Raw genomic sequence first — 15,074 nt, forward strand, 5'->3', positions numbered from 1 at the left:
AAGTTAATTCAGTCTATTGTGTGTGTGTGTGTGTGTGTGTGTGTGTGTGTGTGTGTGTGTGTGTGTGTGTGTGTGTGTGTGTGTGTGTGTGTGTGTGTGTGTGTGTGTGTGTGTGTGTGTGTGTGTGTGTGTGTGTGTGTGTGTGTGTGTGTGTGTGTTTTGGTGTGAATGTTGTGCTGAAGTATGTCAAGGACGGTGATGCCATTGCTCATGACATCACCGGTCAGACTTTTGGTCAGACACTTTTGTTTTATCTGGATCACTTTCACATTTTCCACAGAGATCGGAAGCACAGGGGCCTCGCAAACAGGTCAACTGACACTCCCAAGGCATGTCCTTTGTGTGGATGGGCAACACCCAAATAAAACAGGTAGCAGAGAAGGTTACGCTCTGTTTCACCATTAGAACACACAGACACCACACAAGCCATTGTAAACCTTAATGTGAGCAATGGATGTGATATAGTCTTTTCATTCTTGTGTCTTATGCACAAAGGTATTTGCCAGTATGACCCTCCTTGATGGGCTATTTTGACTGTTTCCCAATGTCAACATCCTCACCTCTTCAAGTCCTCTCTGGAGAGGATTGCATACAAGGGCTGGCTGGTTTAGTATCTCTTCCAGCCTCTTTGTCAAGTCATTCAGACCACCCTCGACAGACTAATGGAGGCTCGGAGAGAGTGATGGGAGGTAACAGTGGGTAATAATACTAATTGGCGCAGATTGCACTGCTTTTAAAAGTGGCATATCTGTGTGAGTAAACAGAGGGCTGTTTCCTCTTCAATAGCCCTGCCAAGAAGAGCCCTCTCCAGCACAATGCACAGCCTAGCAACAGTCTGTCCCGTCTGTTTCTTTCTTTGTTTTACTGGGTTTTGACCAAATATCTCAGCTGGCCATCGCGGCTCTGCCTCAGCCACTCATCCTTTTCTCCTCTTTTCCTTTCTCCGTCTGCCAACGTTGCCAGTTCTTCTTGTGTCAGGCAGAGGCAGAGGAAGGAAGAGAGGGAGGGCTGCACAGGATTTCATCAACGGTCGAAGAACCGCACAAAACTCCAGCGGTCTTCCCATTTCTTTGCTCCACAATGCATTATTTTCCAGATGAAGGAATGAAAATGATGAAAAAAAGAATGCAGACTGATGTTACGTACAAATGTATTCCTCTGTAGATATAACCGGAGCATTGAAGCAACAGGGTCTTAAGGTTTCTGCTCGCCGTCAGCGCATCATTGTCGAGCTTGTGCCTCAAGTCTAAGGAAGTGTGGATTGATTTAGACTTTGAACTAGATAAGTGTGTTTCCTTTCTACAGGATTGTGAGTTCCACGCAGAAAATAATTGCACCGATGATGTGCACTAATAGATTTTGCAGAGTGCATTAGTTATTAATTAGTTACTAACCCTTATTCATTATTATGAACACCCGTTGGTTCACCGCCTCCATCAATATGTGTGCACCGACGTGTCCAGTGTCATTGTCACTCTACAGACCCCCGTTCGGAAATGCTTCCCACGCAAGGAGAATAGTCCATCAGGGGCCCGCAGGAACAGTGTTTAACCAGCAGTTCGGGGAACGCGACGGAAGACCGACCACATTGTTATGCAACTGTTTTGAGGAAAACAAATAGGACTCGGCCCCGTGTGAGAAGGTAGCAGAGAGCAAAAAGGAGCTGTAGGTTAATCCCGCAGGGTCACCCCTAGGATCCCCGGCCCTCACACTCAGCCATGTTTCCCCTTTCAGTTTCAAACAGGCTGGCTCCAACTGAACGGCAGAAGGCAGAGGGGGATTTGAAAACACTATGGGTGCAACAGCCACACACACACAAACACACACGCACACACACACACACACACACGCACACACACACACACACACGCACGCACGCACGCACGCACGCACACACACACACACACACACACACACACACACACACACACACACACACACACACACACACACACACACACACACACACACACACACACACACACACACACACACACACACAAATGCAGACAAACACATGCACTCCCCAACAAGGTTCTAGGATGGACCAGGAGGAGCCTTGAAAGGGTACTTCCTCATCACCCCCCCCCCCCCGCCCCCTGCAAACCTCTCCTTCCCTAAGCTCCCTAGGCTTACTTGTCTTCTGCCTGCCTGGTTTCCTGGGCGTGGGGCCAACATCTCCTCTGTCTCTGGGAGTGACATCACTGGTTGGCACAGAGGAGCAGGGGGTGAGGAAGGGGAGTAATTAGATTTAGCTGGTTGAAGTAACAGCATGTGTGTGTCTGTGTGTGTGTGTATGTGTGTGTGTGTGTGTGTGTGTGTGTGTGTGTGTGTGTGTGTGTGTGTGTGTGTGTGTTTGTTTGTATGTGTGTGTGTGTGTGTGGGTGTGTGTGCGTCAGTGTGTGCGTCGGTGTGTGCGTGGGTGTTTGTGTGGGTGTGCGTACGAGCATGCAGATAAAGGGAAACAGAAGAGAATGAGAATGTTGTACCCTGTGTAAAGCAGATACGTTTGGGTAACGCTCAAACAGAGATCCGCTTGAGAACAGCACCCATGCTTACATGGGTGCTGCACCCAACAGCACCCATGCTTTTCACGGACTCAAGCCATCGCTTGAGTCCGTGAATACAAACCAAAGTTCAACCATTTTGGTTTAACTTCAATAACATTTCTGTACCTGGTGTGTAAACCACGAAGAGAAAAGATGCACATTTGCCCTATTGCCCCATTGTGGGGCAACAGAAAGAAGGCATTCTCCGAACCAAGAACCGTTCATTCGGCAGGAACACATCTAAGGCGAAAGGAGTGTAATAATGACGTGTGTGGAACTGACCGCATCGGTGATGTCAGGGGAAGAGCAGGACTGCATGCTTTACTAGCTCACTATAGCATCTATACATGAGCCACCCGGTCAAAGCCCTTCCCTGCGCCGCTCCTTGCTTTACACACAGTCTATTTGGCAACTAGTCTTTGTTTGTAAGTCTTGCTTTGTCAACCTCTATTTAAGGGCCTCTTTTTACAGCGGAGCCAGCCTTTTGAATATTAACTGTGTGATTGTCGTGCCACACAAGCAGCCCTCTCTTAACCAGCTCTAGTAACAACAGCGGGCCCCTGATGGGCACTGTAGGTTCAAACCTGTGGACGGCTCAAGCCGTTCGTTGGAAGGGGCCCTCATCATCAACCTCAAGTTTTCGCACGGCTTTGCACTGAGGTTGCCGCAATCCTTTAGCTTTAGTTGAGATAAGACTATCTAGATAGACATAGTGGCAGTGGGTGGTGGTGTGGGAGTCTTTCTGTGTCATTGCAAGCCTCTACTGGAGAGAGGCTCTGACTGGTGTAATGACCATGACTACTGGGGCTGGAGGAGGGCTTGGGGGAGGGAAGCGACTGGTGTTTGTGGTGGCCAATAAGCCCCTTTATTGAGTCTGAGGAAATCCTAATGGGAGTCGGAAGTGGCTCCAATGGCCAGATGTGCAAAGACAAACAGACCAGGACAGCTGACCCCAAAACACAAACACAATTTGAAAACACTATGGGTGCAAGAAGCGGAAGCTAACACACTTCCAGCCACACACACACACACACACACACACACACACACACACACACACACACACACACACACACACACACACACACACACACACACACACACACACACACACACACACACACACACACACACACACACACACACACTCATTTACTCACTTACTGTAAATAACTAAAAGGCATTGTGACAGATTAGCCTGCTTGGTTAATGAATAAGCTGTACTTTAAGGACTGCCTTTTCACAGACTGACCCATGACCAATGCTGATTCACAAGCAGAATTCTGATCGATGGTTAGGTTAGAAAGACACAAACAAACAAAATAGATAGATAGATAGATAGATAGATAGATAGATAGATAGATAGATAGATAGATAGATAGATAGATAGATAGATAGATAGATAGATAGATAGATAGATAGATAGATAGATAGATAGATAGATAGATAGATAGATAGATAGATAGATAGATAGATAGATAGATAGATAGATGGATAGATAATCAGGTAGATAAATCCACAGACAGACAGACAGACAGACAGACAGACAGACAGACAGACAGACAGACAGACAGACAGACAGACAGACAGACAGACAGACAGACAGACAGACAGACAGACAGACAGACAGACAGACAGACAGACAGACAGACAGACAGACAGACAGACAGACAGGCATGCTAAGAACGAAGAATAAGGAGGAATCCATGCCTTCTGTATGCAAGATGGCCGCTGCTGTTGCTGCTTATCAGTCCAGTCGTCTAACCAAAGCCAGAGAGCCTTCTCTGAGAGTCTCTCTGTCTCCTTCCTGCCATTGACCGTCGCAATGCAGCTCAACATTGGAGGAACCTGGCTTGGATTAGGAAGGCCTCCCCAGACTTATTTACCCCCGGATCAAATAGAGGTGCATGTGCGTATTGTCAGGGTGTGTCTGGTGTGTGTGCGTGCATGTGTGTGTCAGTGTGTGTTTACACTAGTAGATGCTGTTACCCCCCAGGAGACCCACAGGGATACTAATCTATTTGCTCCACTATTGAAACAGCCAAACCCAGCGGGGCCCCCAGGCAGAGCATACACAGCAGGGGCCACAACAGTGCAGGGCCCACGTAAAGTCATATCGGTGCTTTCTCAAACAGTACAGTTTACAGACTACACAAATAGAGCAGCTGGGCAGATAATTACAACTTCTACGGTATTGATTTCCTTACACACAGCTTATTTTGGTCTCCTGGAAGTAATGTGCTAAATGAGCTCATCAACAGGGTCAAATGATGTGAGATGAAGTGTGTAGGTGGGATGAGATGACTGGCTACACCGGGCTATTAAACCAGCAAAAGCCATTACCCATGCACTATTTTTTTTAATTTTTCATGCAGGTTTAATACAATGTTTGAACCAACCGGATTTTGGATATTTTTTTTTTTTCCTTCCCTCAAGTTCAAGCCAGATTGGAGCTAAGAGCCTTCACCTTTACGTAACCTCTGGGGTACTTCAAAGGGAGATTAGTGATGGGAGAAGGGGCTAAGTCGGAGGACGGATGCTTCTGCCACAAAGGGGCTGAAGTCCCCGTGGCACAGAGAGGACAGCGCTCAAGCCTCATGTGCTACCTCTTACTTGTCCATTGAGAAAAAAAATATGGGGTGAGTGATGTTGGTAGGCGGGGCGACAAGGAAGGGAAGGGGAGGGGCGGTGCTAAACACATCTGAGAACTCTCCCCCTTATATATATATCAATGGACTGCACATAGATACCACTTTTTTCTTCTTTCCCATTCCTTTGGACAGCCACGCAAATCACTTTCACCCTGCACCGGAATCGTCTCGTCAAGGCGAGGAGAATAAAAAGGGGGAGGCCTCCTGTCCCTTTCAACACGGCTGGTTTCACAGGAGGTGTGTGTGTGTACACCGAACCGAGCCATCCCACTTGAATTCCCCCCTCGTTAACGACAAAATGTGATTTGCAATTGAGATGCCTTTGCTCCGGCTCTTGCGCACACACACACAGACACACACAGACACACACACACACACACACGCGCGCACGCACGCACACACACACACACACACACACACACACACACACACACACACACACACACACACACACACACACACACACACACACAGACACACACACACACACACACACACACACACACACACACACTCTCAGAGGGCTCCACACTTGAAACTTACAGATGAACAAGCTTGACGTGCTCATTCATTCACCCCCAGAGAATGGGCCCCCGATGGAACACAGGGCCAATGTTATGCAAAAGAGGGGGAACGGCATGGGAGTGGGCCCGCCGAACACGTCAGAGGGGCAACCACTTGTCTCACTACGCTCAGCTGTCACAGCACAACAACGGTAAATTAACTCCTCACTCTTCATTGGTGGTGGTCACTTTGTCAGCGTTTACATGAGTCCAAACTATACATGCAATTCCCACCGGGTTTGGTCTGGCCCCTCTGGGCCGCGGCCGTGTATGGTGCAGCGGTGGCATTTCCTTGCATTCTGATAAGGGCACTGTACTCTGACAGCGATTAGAAAGTGAAGTTTCCTGCGAGGGAGTTTATTCTGGCCGGAGAACATCATAACATAACCGGGGCGGACAACAATGGCCACATCACAACGGGGTCGTAACTCTGTGATAACGGCAGGAACTGGGGGGCGCTGACAGGCAGGGGGGCGGCGGCTGCAGTCTCCCGTGGGGGAACTGGTATACGGCAGGACGGGAGATCCAGGTCCCCACTCTCACACACTTTTTGGGGATGAAAGCACGGCGTTATGGACCCTACACCCCTCCTCTCTCCCATCGCCACGTCAACAGCCTCCCGGGTCATTTCATCACCCTCGAGGGACTTCTGGGGTCTCTGCTTTCACCGGTGGCCTCCGCTCTCTCTCTCTCTCTCTCTCTCTCTCTCTTTCTCTCTCTCTCTCTCTCTCTCTCTCTCTCTCTCTCTCTCTCTCTCTCTCTCTCTCTCTCTCTCTCGACGTCCATGAGGATCTTCGTCTGGGAGGAGACGTGCCGACATAATTTCCCCCATGCCTGATAGCCATCTGCTCCCTCGCTGGGTTTCTGTATCGTATGCGTCTCTGAAAGCATGATCAAGGCCCCCTTTGCGGCAATAACAGCTCACATTCCCCCCACAAAGACCCCCGATGACATGTCTGGAAAGAGGCATCACAGCCTCCCTGCACATCATTCAGGACCGTTTTCATATAATCCTGTCTGATGATATACAGGTCTAATACAGTTTCACAAATCCAGATTGTTCTTTTGCAACTATTACTGGAAAAAATAAATAAATAACTGGTGTTATTTATTTGTGTTTTGTAAACATTCAGAGTTCGAGTTCGACTAAATTCACACACTTACATGTCGGAACATTGTAGTTTCATTTAAGAACACATAAACATTTGTAAGAATACCAGTGAATCATAACATTGCAAGCAGAAATGCACCACAAGCCTGTAAAAGCGCATCATCCTCGTGTAAACTCACACATGAAAATCCTTTAATTCCACCCCTGGGAAAACTGGGAGGATACAACATAGCGGCGCGGCGCGTTTGGTGCGCGTGCGCGCCGGTCTCGGTCTTTGGGAAAGTTTCAGCGCAAGTTGAAAAAAAGACAGGACTCTCAACCAGCGGAGCGTTAGTGGTCGAGGTGATAACAGAGATGAATGAAAGCCATTAGAATGATCATATATTTATTGCAAAAAGATCAGCATTCATTTGTCTTTCATACGTGGATATCAAACCAAAACACAGCGAGAGAGACATATTCAAAAACTAAGGAGTTCACAGTAAGTAGACTAAATTGGCATGATGTATTGATTCTACTGGAAATGGCTGATTTTACTGGAGTTATCTCGGCAGGGCTAGTTGGAAAATTGGCTTTGTTGAAAACATTTCACGTAAAAAACGTTTCATATTGTTCGTTATTTAAGAGTATCCAAAAAGTTGATCGTTTTAAGAAATGTAGGCAATGTGTCTGTCAGACGTTAAACCCAAACCAAATAAATCAAATGTTGGTATTGAACTCTCTGATATGTTTTCTGTTCGCCAGTCGGAACTATTAGGCTACTTTAATTACAAATAGTTAGGACAATACCGTATGCAGAGTTTCATAAGCCAAAACTTGACAACAGTTAATGCGATCCATCCCTCCTATCCAGACATTTATTTAATGGTCGTATTAAACGCTGGATAATTAATTTGATTAATATTTAGTAGCGCGCCCCTGTGGTACTCGGTGGAATAACAACATGTTTCAACGCATTATTGAGATTGTAAACAACAAAGCCATACCATGATAACATCTAGGATAAACCTTGGTTGTCTTCTCAGGAGTCATCTCCTCCGTTCTTTGCAACGACTAATTTAACCCAAATCTTAAATCAGAGAAATAATTTATCAAGACAGTCAGCCTTGTGATCACCTGTACCCAGGCTACCCTCCCTCAAGCTTTGTCTTAAGATGTCTTCAGTGAAGGCTCTAATTAGAAGGGAGAGGGACAGGCAGCGTGTGGTGGAGGTGTCTGTGCATAAGTTGGGCCGAAATAAAACAGGCTGGAACAAGCAGTATAGAAACTACAAAGTAAACTACCAGTACTTTCCCAAAGACTCCTTGAACTTCCCCCCGCCAGTTGAACCTGGGGATATGTTGTCATGTGGCTAACCAAAGGGCTGTTATACTAATAAAAGGACGAGAGAGATTTGTGGCTCAAGAAGAATTCCTGGAATGGTCTCATCTGATAAAAATATGTTAGTGATGGGTTATGATGTCTGTTTCAAAGTCCTCAAACCTTCCATCTCAACACACCAATATCTGCTTGTGATTTGTCATGTCATCCAGAGATAAGAGTTTTGCTCTCCGTCACTTTCTAGGCAACAGCGGTGGATGGACCTTTGAACTGGATTCTGGATAGTTCCGCGGACACGCTACATTAATCCGGCGACGTCGGCCAAAAGAGGAGGAGTTTGACTTTTGTTTTGCGGAAAGACCCTAGAGTCCGTGCCACACGTTCAGCAAAGGCCCCCCCCCCCACCTCCTCCCTCAGGAAGCCCCAAATGCTCATTGGCCCGTCCATCGATGCCAGGGCGTCCTGCCTCGCCTCACATGGAAAGCCGACCACTATCCTGCCCGTCGCCGCCCCCCTCGTTACCAAGGAAGTGACAGCCATGGATACGCTGCCTCAGCCGGCCCCGGCGCCACAGCCTCCCATCACGCCTCCAGCCCCAGCACCACCGGCGCCGCCACCACCTCCGCCACCTCCGCCTCCTCCTCCTCTACCGCCACCTCCTCCCCCCACCGACTCCTCCTCCTCCTCCTCCTCTTCCTCCTCGGTGCTGGGCTGCATGGACAGCGTCCGGAGGAGCCGGCTGAGAAAGCTAAACTGGGAGCGGATCCCCAAGGAGAAGGTGGAGGGACGCAAGAGCGTGTGGAGCGGCGCCGCGGCCGAGGAGGACGAGTTCCCCATCGACCTCCGCTCCCTGGACGAGCTGTTCGGCCAGAAGGACAGCAAGGCCCAGGACGGGGCCTCGGCCTGCAGGAAAGGCAGCCGCTCGTCCCTGCTGATGCTGAGGTCCCGGTCGCCCCAGGATATCGCTGCAGAGCAGGTCAGAGGACGGGTGGTCGGATTCTCTGGCTGTAAAATGCATGATTGTATTATTTTAAGAGGGTGATGTCAACAAAATAACACACAGACGGTCAACGGTCAGCGGCACCTGACACAATCATTCACAGCATTCTTTCATTTATTTATTCACACTACAGATCTCCTTACTGGACCCGAAGAGGAGCATGAATGTTGGGATCTTCCTGCGACAGTTTAAGATGTAAGATGTTTTCCCAAAACAGTTCTGTAGTTCGTTTGTCCTCGGTGACACTTGTTGAATGATGACCCCAGGTATCGCTGCTCAGTAACTGTAACTGGGGGGCCCCATGTGGTGCCTTCAGTCCTCCCAGCCCCCACCCAAACCCACACCCCCCTTGCATTGGTGGGGTCAGACCCCATCCATCAAACGTGCCATTAGCCGGAGAGCAGGAAACGGTGGTGTGAAGAAGCCTGCCCAGGGGAACGGCCCTTCACACTTGAGAATGACTGGCAGGAAGTGGTCTTCTGTCAAGAAGGTGTGGCTGGCTTTGAGTATTGGGGAGTGAAGCAGTACTGGCACAGTGGTTCGTTGATTGTGGGTGGATGGGGGGGGGGGGGGGGGGGTGTCGAAGATGGCAGCTGTGTTGTGTATTCCTAGAATGATGGCGGGTGATGGGCTAGTCAGGAGGTAGTCATCCATCCCGGGGGTCAAAGTTAACACCTGCCGATACACGTTTGGAGACCCCCTGTTGCAATGTAAGAGACCCCCCCCCCGCTCCCCCCTCGACCCCTATCTAGCCTAGCCAAAATAGCATTCTATCTCTTTCTAACAATGCATTTTATGTTCCACATTTGGTATTTAGTTAGGCATGTTTTAAACATTCTCTGGGCTTCTATTTGATATAAAGTCTTTCAGTAAATTTAAGAATTTGTTTGTTTGTTTTAGTTTTACTAGTAGCATATAGTAGCTAGCACACTGGAAGACAGATGAAACAAATACTTTGTTTCCTGCTTTGTATTCTCTATAATGTATGGTGCTTGTGTTCCTCTTATTTCTTTAGTTTATTAAAGGAAACATCATTCAATTGAACAAAAATAATCCAAAGTCGTAGTCGTTAAGAGCAGGAAGATAGAGGCTGCTGTACTTGTTTTCATGTCTCCACTTACACGGTGGTTCAGCAGTCCGAGTGTATTTTAATGGGAGACAGAGCGGCTTAAATGGAACTGTCAAGACTTGTGCGGAAACCTGTTATGTGAACAACGAAAAAAGGCCCTTTTTTCTTAACAAAAACACTTTTTGTCTTTCGTTAAACATATGGTCACAGCAGTCCAGATGTCTGCTTTTGAAATATGGGCGTAGTTCTGATATGAATTGTTTGTGCATCCACTATTTTTTTCTTTACATAAACCAACAGGCAGCGGCCTAACAAAACCCAACTCCTAGAACTCAAAGTCCCTTCATTAAAGCCTTGTCAAGTGTCTGTCGTAATCAAAAGGACACATTATCTTTTTTCAGTGCTGTCTGTTGAAGTTTGTTAGCTCTTCCATTTGGCTCAGAGTCCTGAATTATACGCTGTGAGTGAAAGGGAGAACAAAAAATGCTGTTGAGGAGTATCACATACATAAGTTCCGGGATGCGTCTGTAAAGAAATAGATGATGTGTGGCTGAGGGGGAGCGTGAAGGGTGGAGAATAACAGCAACCATGTTGTGGTAGTTTGAGTTGGAGAAGTAGGGGAAGCGGGAATGGGGAAGGGGAAGGAGGGGGGGGGGATGTGTCGCAGAAAGGAAATAAAGCAGAGGTCAGGACCAGGTTTTTCACTTCTCCAGATTGACACCTTGACATCTAGGTCTCAAGACTGTGCATAATGTGCGTGCCAGTGATATTTGTTCAGTGCGTACGCCACAGCGTGTCGCCAGTGTGGCGTCGCACCTCGGCCGCCTGACAATCTCAGTCCGATAAGCAGGGGGAGGATAAGCCCTGGTGTGTGATCAAAGCGGCGCCAAAAGCCAATGTCTCCCACCTCATTACACGTTGCTTTTGATCCGGGTCACAGTTTTCACTTTGGCCTCCGAGTCACCCTCTCACAAAACCCCTATTGAAGCTTATCCCCTCTGTTCCTCGAATGCCATTTTTGATCATTTGGCCCAATGTTTCCTTTTTCTTTGAGTTTACTCATTGTGGCCGTGTGTCCACGGTGATGTCATTATAAAGATTGTGTTGTGGGGGTGTTATCCCTTCTCTTCCCTCTTCCGCTCAGGCCGGCGAAGGAGATAGTGGAGGACATCCGTTTGGGTGCGGGCGAGCACTACGGAGCTGAGAAGCTGGCAGAGTTCTGCAAACTTCTACCGGACAACGAAGAGGTAAAAAGGGGGAATGGGCTGAGGCAGTGATGACTTCCTTCCTTCCCAGTGTCCTCATCTCCCCACCCCCATCATCTGGCTCTGGTTAGCCTGATCAGGGGTCTGCCATAACACCCCACGCCATCTGATGGAGAGCGTTACCTGACACGGGCCCGGGGGTTGACAGATATTGAAAGTGATCGTGAAACATGTCGGCCTTTAGTAGTACCACCGTACACCCCGCCCGGCAGCCCCCCCCCCCTCCCTCCCCCTCTCTCTCTCTCACCATGCTTCTTTTAAAGGACTGTTTAAAGGACTGTCTGTTTCGCAGGAGAACCGTCTGAGGCAATTCAAGGGGGAGCGCAGCAGGCTGGGAGAGCCTGACCTCTTCATGCTGCTGCTGGTGGAACTCCCCAGGTATAACCCCCCCCCCCCCCCCCCCCCCACCCTCAACTCTGACCTAAATGATGTCATCGCTTCTAACACGCCCAATGTTTTTCATGCTGCCTTTTTCTCTGTTGTGAGTGGTAGTTAGTCACCACAGACCGCCTCTGTGTCCGTCTGTGTGTGTCTCTCTCTGTCTCTATCGCTGTCTCTGTCTCATGCAGTTAAGGCAAGACTCACTGTTGTTCTCTCTCTTTGTGTTGACTCATAATGGTAAAGCGGATGATTGATCAGTACTAACCCTTTCCTCTGTCACCACTTGCCCCCCCCCTCCTCTCGCGCTCCCTCTCTCTCTCACTCTCCCTCTCTCTCCCTGCTATATCTTTACATCCATCTCTCCATCTCCTGCCTCCCATCTAGTTTCCGCCTGCGTCTGGATGCCATCATCCTGCAGCAGGAGTTTGATCCGGCGGTGACCTCTCTGTGTGTGGCAGCCAGATGTCTTAGGGAGGCGGCAAGGGGTAAGCATACAGCAAGGAGCGAGGTCCTTTCTGTGCTAGGTCTAGGTGTGAAGCGAAGCCATTCACTCTGCAATGCGCTCCTGGGTTTAAGTTTGAGCTGAACCACATGGAATGTAGGGACCGCAAGAGGTTAAGTTAAACGGTACTTCATCAGTCCTAAATCCTGCATATTGCGACTGTTTTTTAAAGGTGTTCTATCGTGTGTGTGTGTGTGTGTGTGTTATGGATGACTATGCAGAAGGTTCAAAGTTCACACTTATAATAACCGTGAAGAGTGAAGGGATAATGCTGACTGCTCTCTGTTCTTCACTCTGCAGAACTATTGAGCTGTCCCGAGTTACACTCCATCCTTCGCTTGGTGCTGAAAGCGGGCAACTATATGAATGCGGTAAGTGCTTGAGTCCTTTGATCACTACTCCTTTTGCATTACTCCCTGTACTATAACATAAGAACAAAAAAAGTCCTTCATCTGTGCACAAAGACCGCAGCGGGCTAGTGTTTGACTGCGCGCCTGTTTGAACTTGTTTCCTAAAAGATGACAAATGATGAAGTGGTTGCTGAAGGCTGACCTTCTGCTTTCACCATTCAGGGTGGATACTCGGGGAACGCCGCTGGTTTTCGGATCTCTTCGCTACTGAAACTGGCCGACACCAGAGCCAACAAGCCGGGCATGAACTTGCTGCATTATGTAGCCATGGTGAGGCAAGGCGTTAAGCTGTATCAATAGGCCAGAGTGTGCTACTCAGCTAATACTGCATGGAAGGAAAGTACTAGGAAAAACTATCCCGACACCGCGGTAGACTCTCAATCTTGTTAAAACAGATGGGATACATTTTTTAGAAAGGGGTATTGGCGTGGACTAGAATTGTTTGGTTGGTTTTTATTTAAAATCGCTTCATGTAAGTTAAAGTTTGAAGGGCAACTGAGTTGAGTGTGCTATACAAATATATATTGTTAAACACAAAAAAAAAAATATATATAATGTTTGATTAGAAAAAGGAACAATACTGACCTTCAATAGCCTGCAGAATGCTGAAAATTGAATCTTCTTTATTAAAACCTGGCTGAATAAGCATTTGTTTCTGTCTCCACAGGAAGCTGTAAAAAAGGACCAGGGCTTGCTGTCGTTTCCCAGCCAACTAGGCCATGTCGGCCCTGCCTCCAGGTCAGTGAAATCTTAAAACATGAATTCTCAGCAAAGATGATGGGATAAGGCTGGGAGTGAGTGGGGATGGGGGGTGGGGGGGGGGGCAGCATTCAGTCTCCATTTAGTAACCACAATCCCCCCCAGAAATGACAGGGAAACACTGCGTATCTATGTAACAGGAATAGAAAGGGTAGGAAGGGTTTGGACATGGTAAGCTCGCTGAGTAAAAAGCGGGTCACGACGGCAGCGATTACCCACATAATAGAGTTTGGGGGCTATTGTTTCTGTGTTTGGAACAAGTTCTCCTGTTACCAATGCAACACTATGACCTCAACTTGGTAAAACATTGAAAGTATGTTCTGGATAAAACCGCCAAGTTTTGAAACAATGGGACTACCAACAATGCAATTTAAGCAATGCCAAGATTGTACGCATAATCTAACATTGAATGTCCTTTTAACGTAGGTTATGTGAGGAGTCTGTTTATGAGGACTTATCAAAGTTGCAAAGCAGAGTTGTGTCCCTGAAGGTCAACATACAGACGGAGCCGGAACTTGCGGAGCAGACACAACCCTTCCTAGAGGTAACACACACACACACACACACACACACACACACACACACACACACACACACACACACACACACACACACACACACACACACACACACACACACACACACACACACACACACACACACACACACACACACACACACACACACACACACACACACACACAATGAAAACTGACGTTATCTTGATAAAAATGGAAAAATCAAAGCCAAAGTTGAAGAAAAGGGTAGAGATGGTTAAAACAAATGGGAAAAAATTATGGAATTATTTTTGTTCTGTTCTGTTTCCAGATGGCTGATGACCGCCTAAAGGAGGCTGACGATGAGCTAGAGGGCATGAGGATGTCGAGTCAGGCCCTGGTGGAGTTCTTCTGCGAGGATGAAGGCACATTCAAGTTGGAGGAGGCCTGTAAGGTCTTCAGCTCATTCTGCCAACGGTTCCAAAGAGCAGTCCAGGTCAGACCTCGTGCCTCATATGAAGGCTTCTTCATTATCCTTTTCAGTGCTTGGTGAAACTTTGATTGAACCCTTACTTTGGGCTAATTTCAGATTATTTCTCCACTGTCTTTGTTTACCAGGAGAACGCAGACCGAGAAGTGAAGGAGCAGAAACGTCAGGAGAGGGAACGCGAGCTGGTTGAGAAGCGTCGCTCAATCGCGGTGTGCTCGGGACCGGAGCTTGGCCTCAGCCTGGCCCGGGAATCCCAGGGTGGGGACGGCCAGGACGACCTGGAGAGGATGCTTGAGAAGGGTTTGAACCACTCCTGGAGCAGACGGAGCTTGAGGAGCTCCGATCTCCGCAGGTATTCCCACCACCTTCAACCCAGCACCAATCATCTCCTGAACCCGCCCACCTTCAACGCCTTCCCAGAGTTGGGGACCAGCCCGACTTCAACAGGTGAGCGGCAGGGCAGCGTGTCTGGCCATCGGACACCCTCTGGGCTCGGCGGCTCCGCAG

At 48.2% G+C, this 15,074-nt stretch overlaps 1 protein-coding gene across 1 annotated transcript in view; it reads left to right on the forward strand.

Moving 5' to 3' along the window:
- Nucleotides 1–7,138: 7,138 nt before the first annotated feature.
- Nucleotides 7,139–15,074, forward strand: part of fhdc2 (FH2 domain containing 2) — a 10,426-nt gene continuing 2,490 nt past the window's right edge. Inside the window, exons 1-12 of the mRNA XM_056601073.1 lie at nucleotides 7,139–7,355; nucleotides 8,439–9,170; nucleotides 9,328–9,389; nucleotides 11,408–11,510; nucleotides 11,821–11,906; nucleotides 12,294–12,394; nucleotides 12,712–12,782; nucleotides 12,984–13,091; nucleotides 13,489–13,559; nucleotides 14,007–14,124; nucleotides 14,409–14,573; nucleotides 14,696–15,074. The exon at nucleotides 14,696–15,074 is cut by the window's right edge and continues 2,490 nt beyond it. Coding sequence (XP_056457048.1) covers nucleotides 8,622–9,170; nucleotides 9,328–9,389; nucleotides 11,408–11,510; nucleotides 11,821–11,906; nucleotides 12,294–12,394; nucleotides 12,712–12,782; nucleotides 12,984–13,091; nucleotides 13,489–13,559; nucleotides 14,007–14,124; nucleotides 14,409–14,573; nucleotides 14,696–15,074 — 1,813 coding nt within the window. The 5' untranslated portion in view covers nucleotides 7,139–7,355; nucleotides 8,439–8,621. The remainder of the gene's footprint in view (nucleotides 7,356–8,438; nucleotides 9,171–9,327; nucleotides 9,390–11,407; nucleotides 11,511–11,820; nucleotides 11,907–12,293; nucleotides 12,395–12,711; nucleotides 12,783–12,983; nucleotides 13,092–13,488; nucleotides 13,560–14,006; nucleotides 14,125–14,408; nucleotides 14,574–14,695) is intronic.

Source organism: Gadus chalcogrammus, chromosome 10 (genome assembly GCF_026213295.1).
Source record: "Gadus chalcogrammus isolate NIFS_2021 chromosome 10, NIFS_Gcha_1.0, whole genome shotgun sequence".
In the NCBI taxonomy this organism is placed as follows: domain Eukaryota; kingdom Metazoa; phylum Chordata; class Actinopteri; order Gadiformes; family Gadidae; genus Gadus; species Gadus chalcogrammus.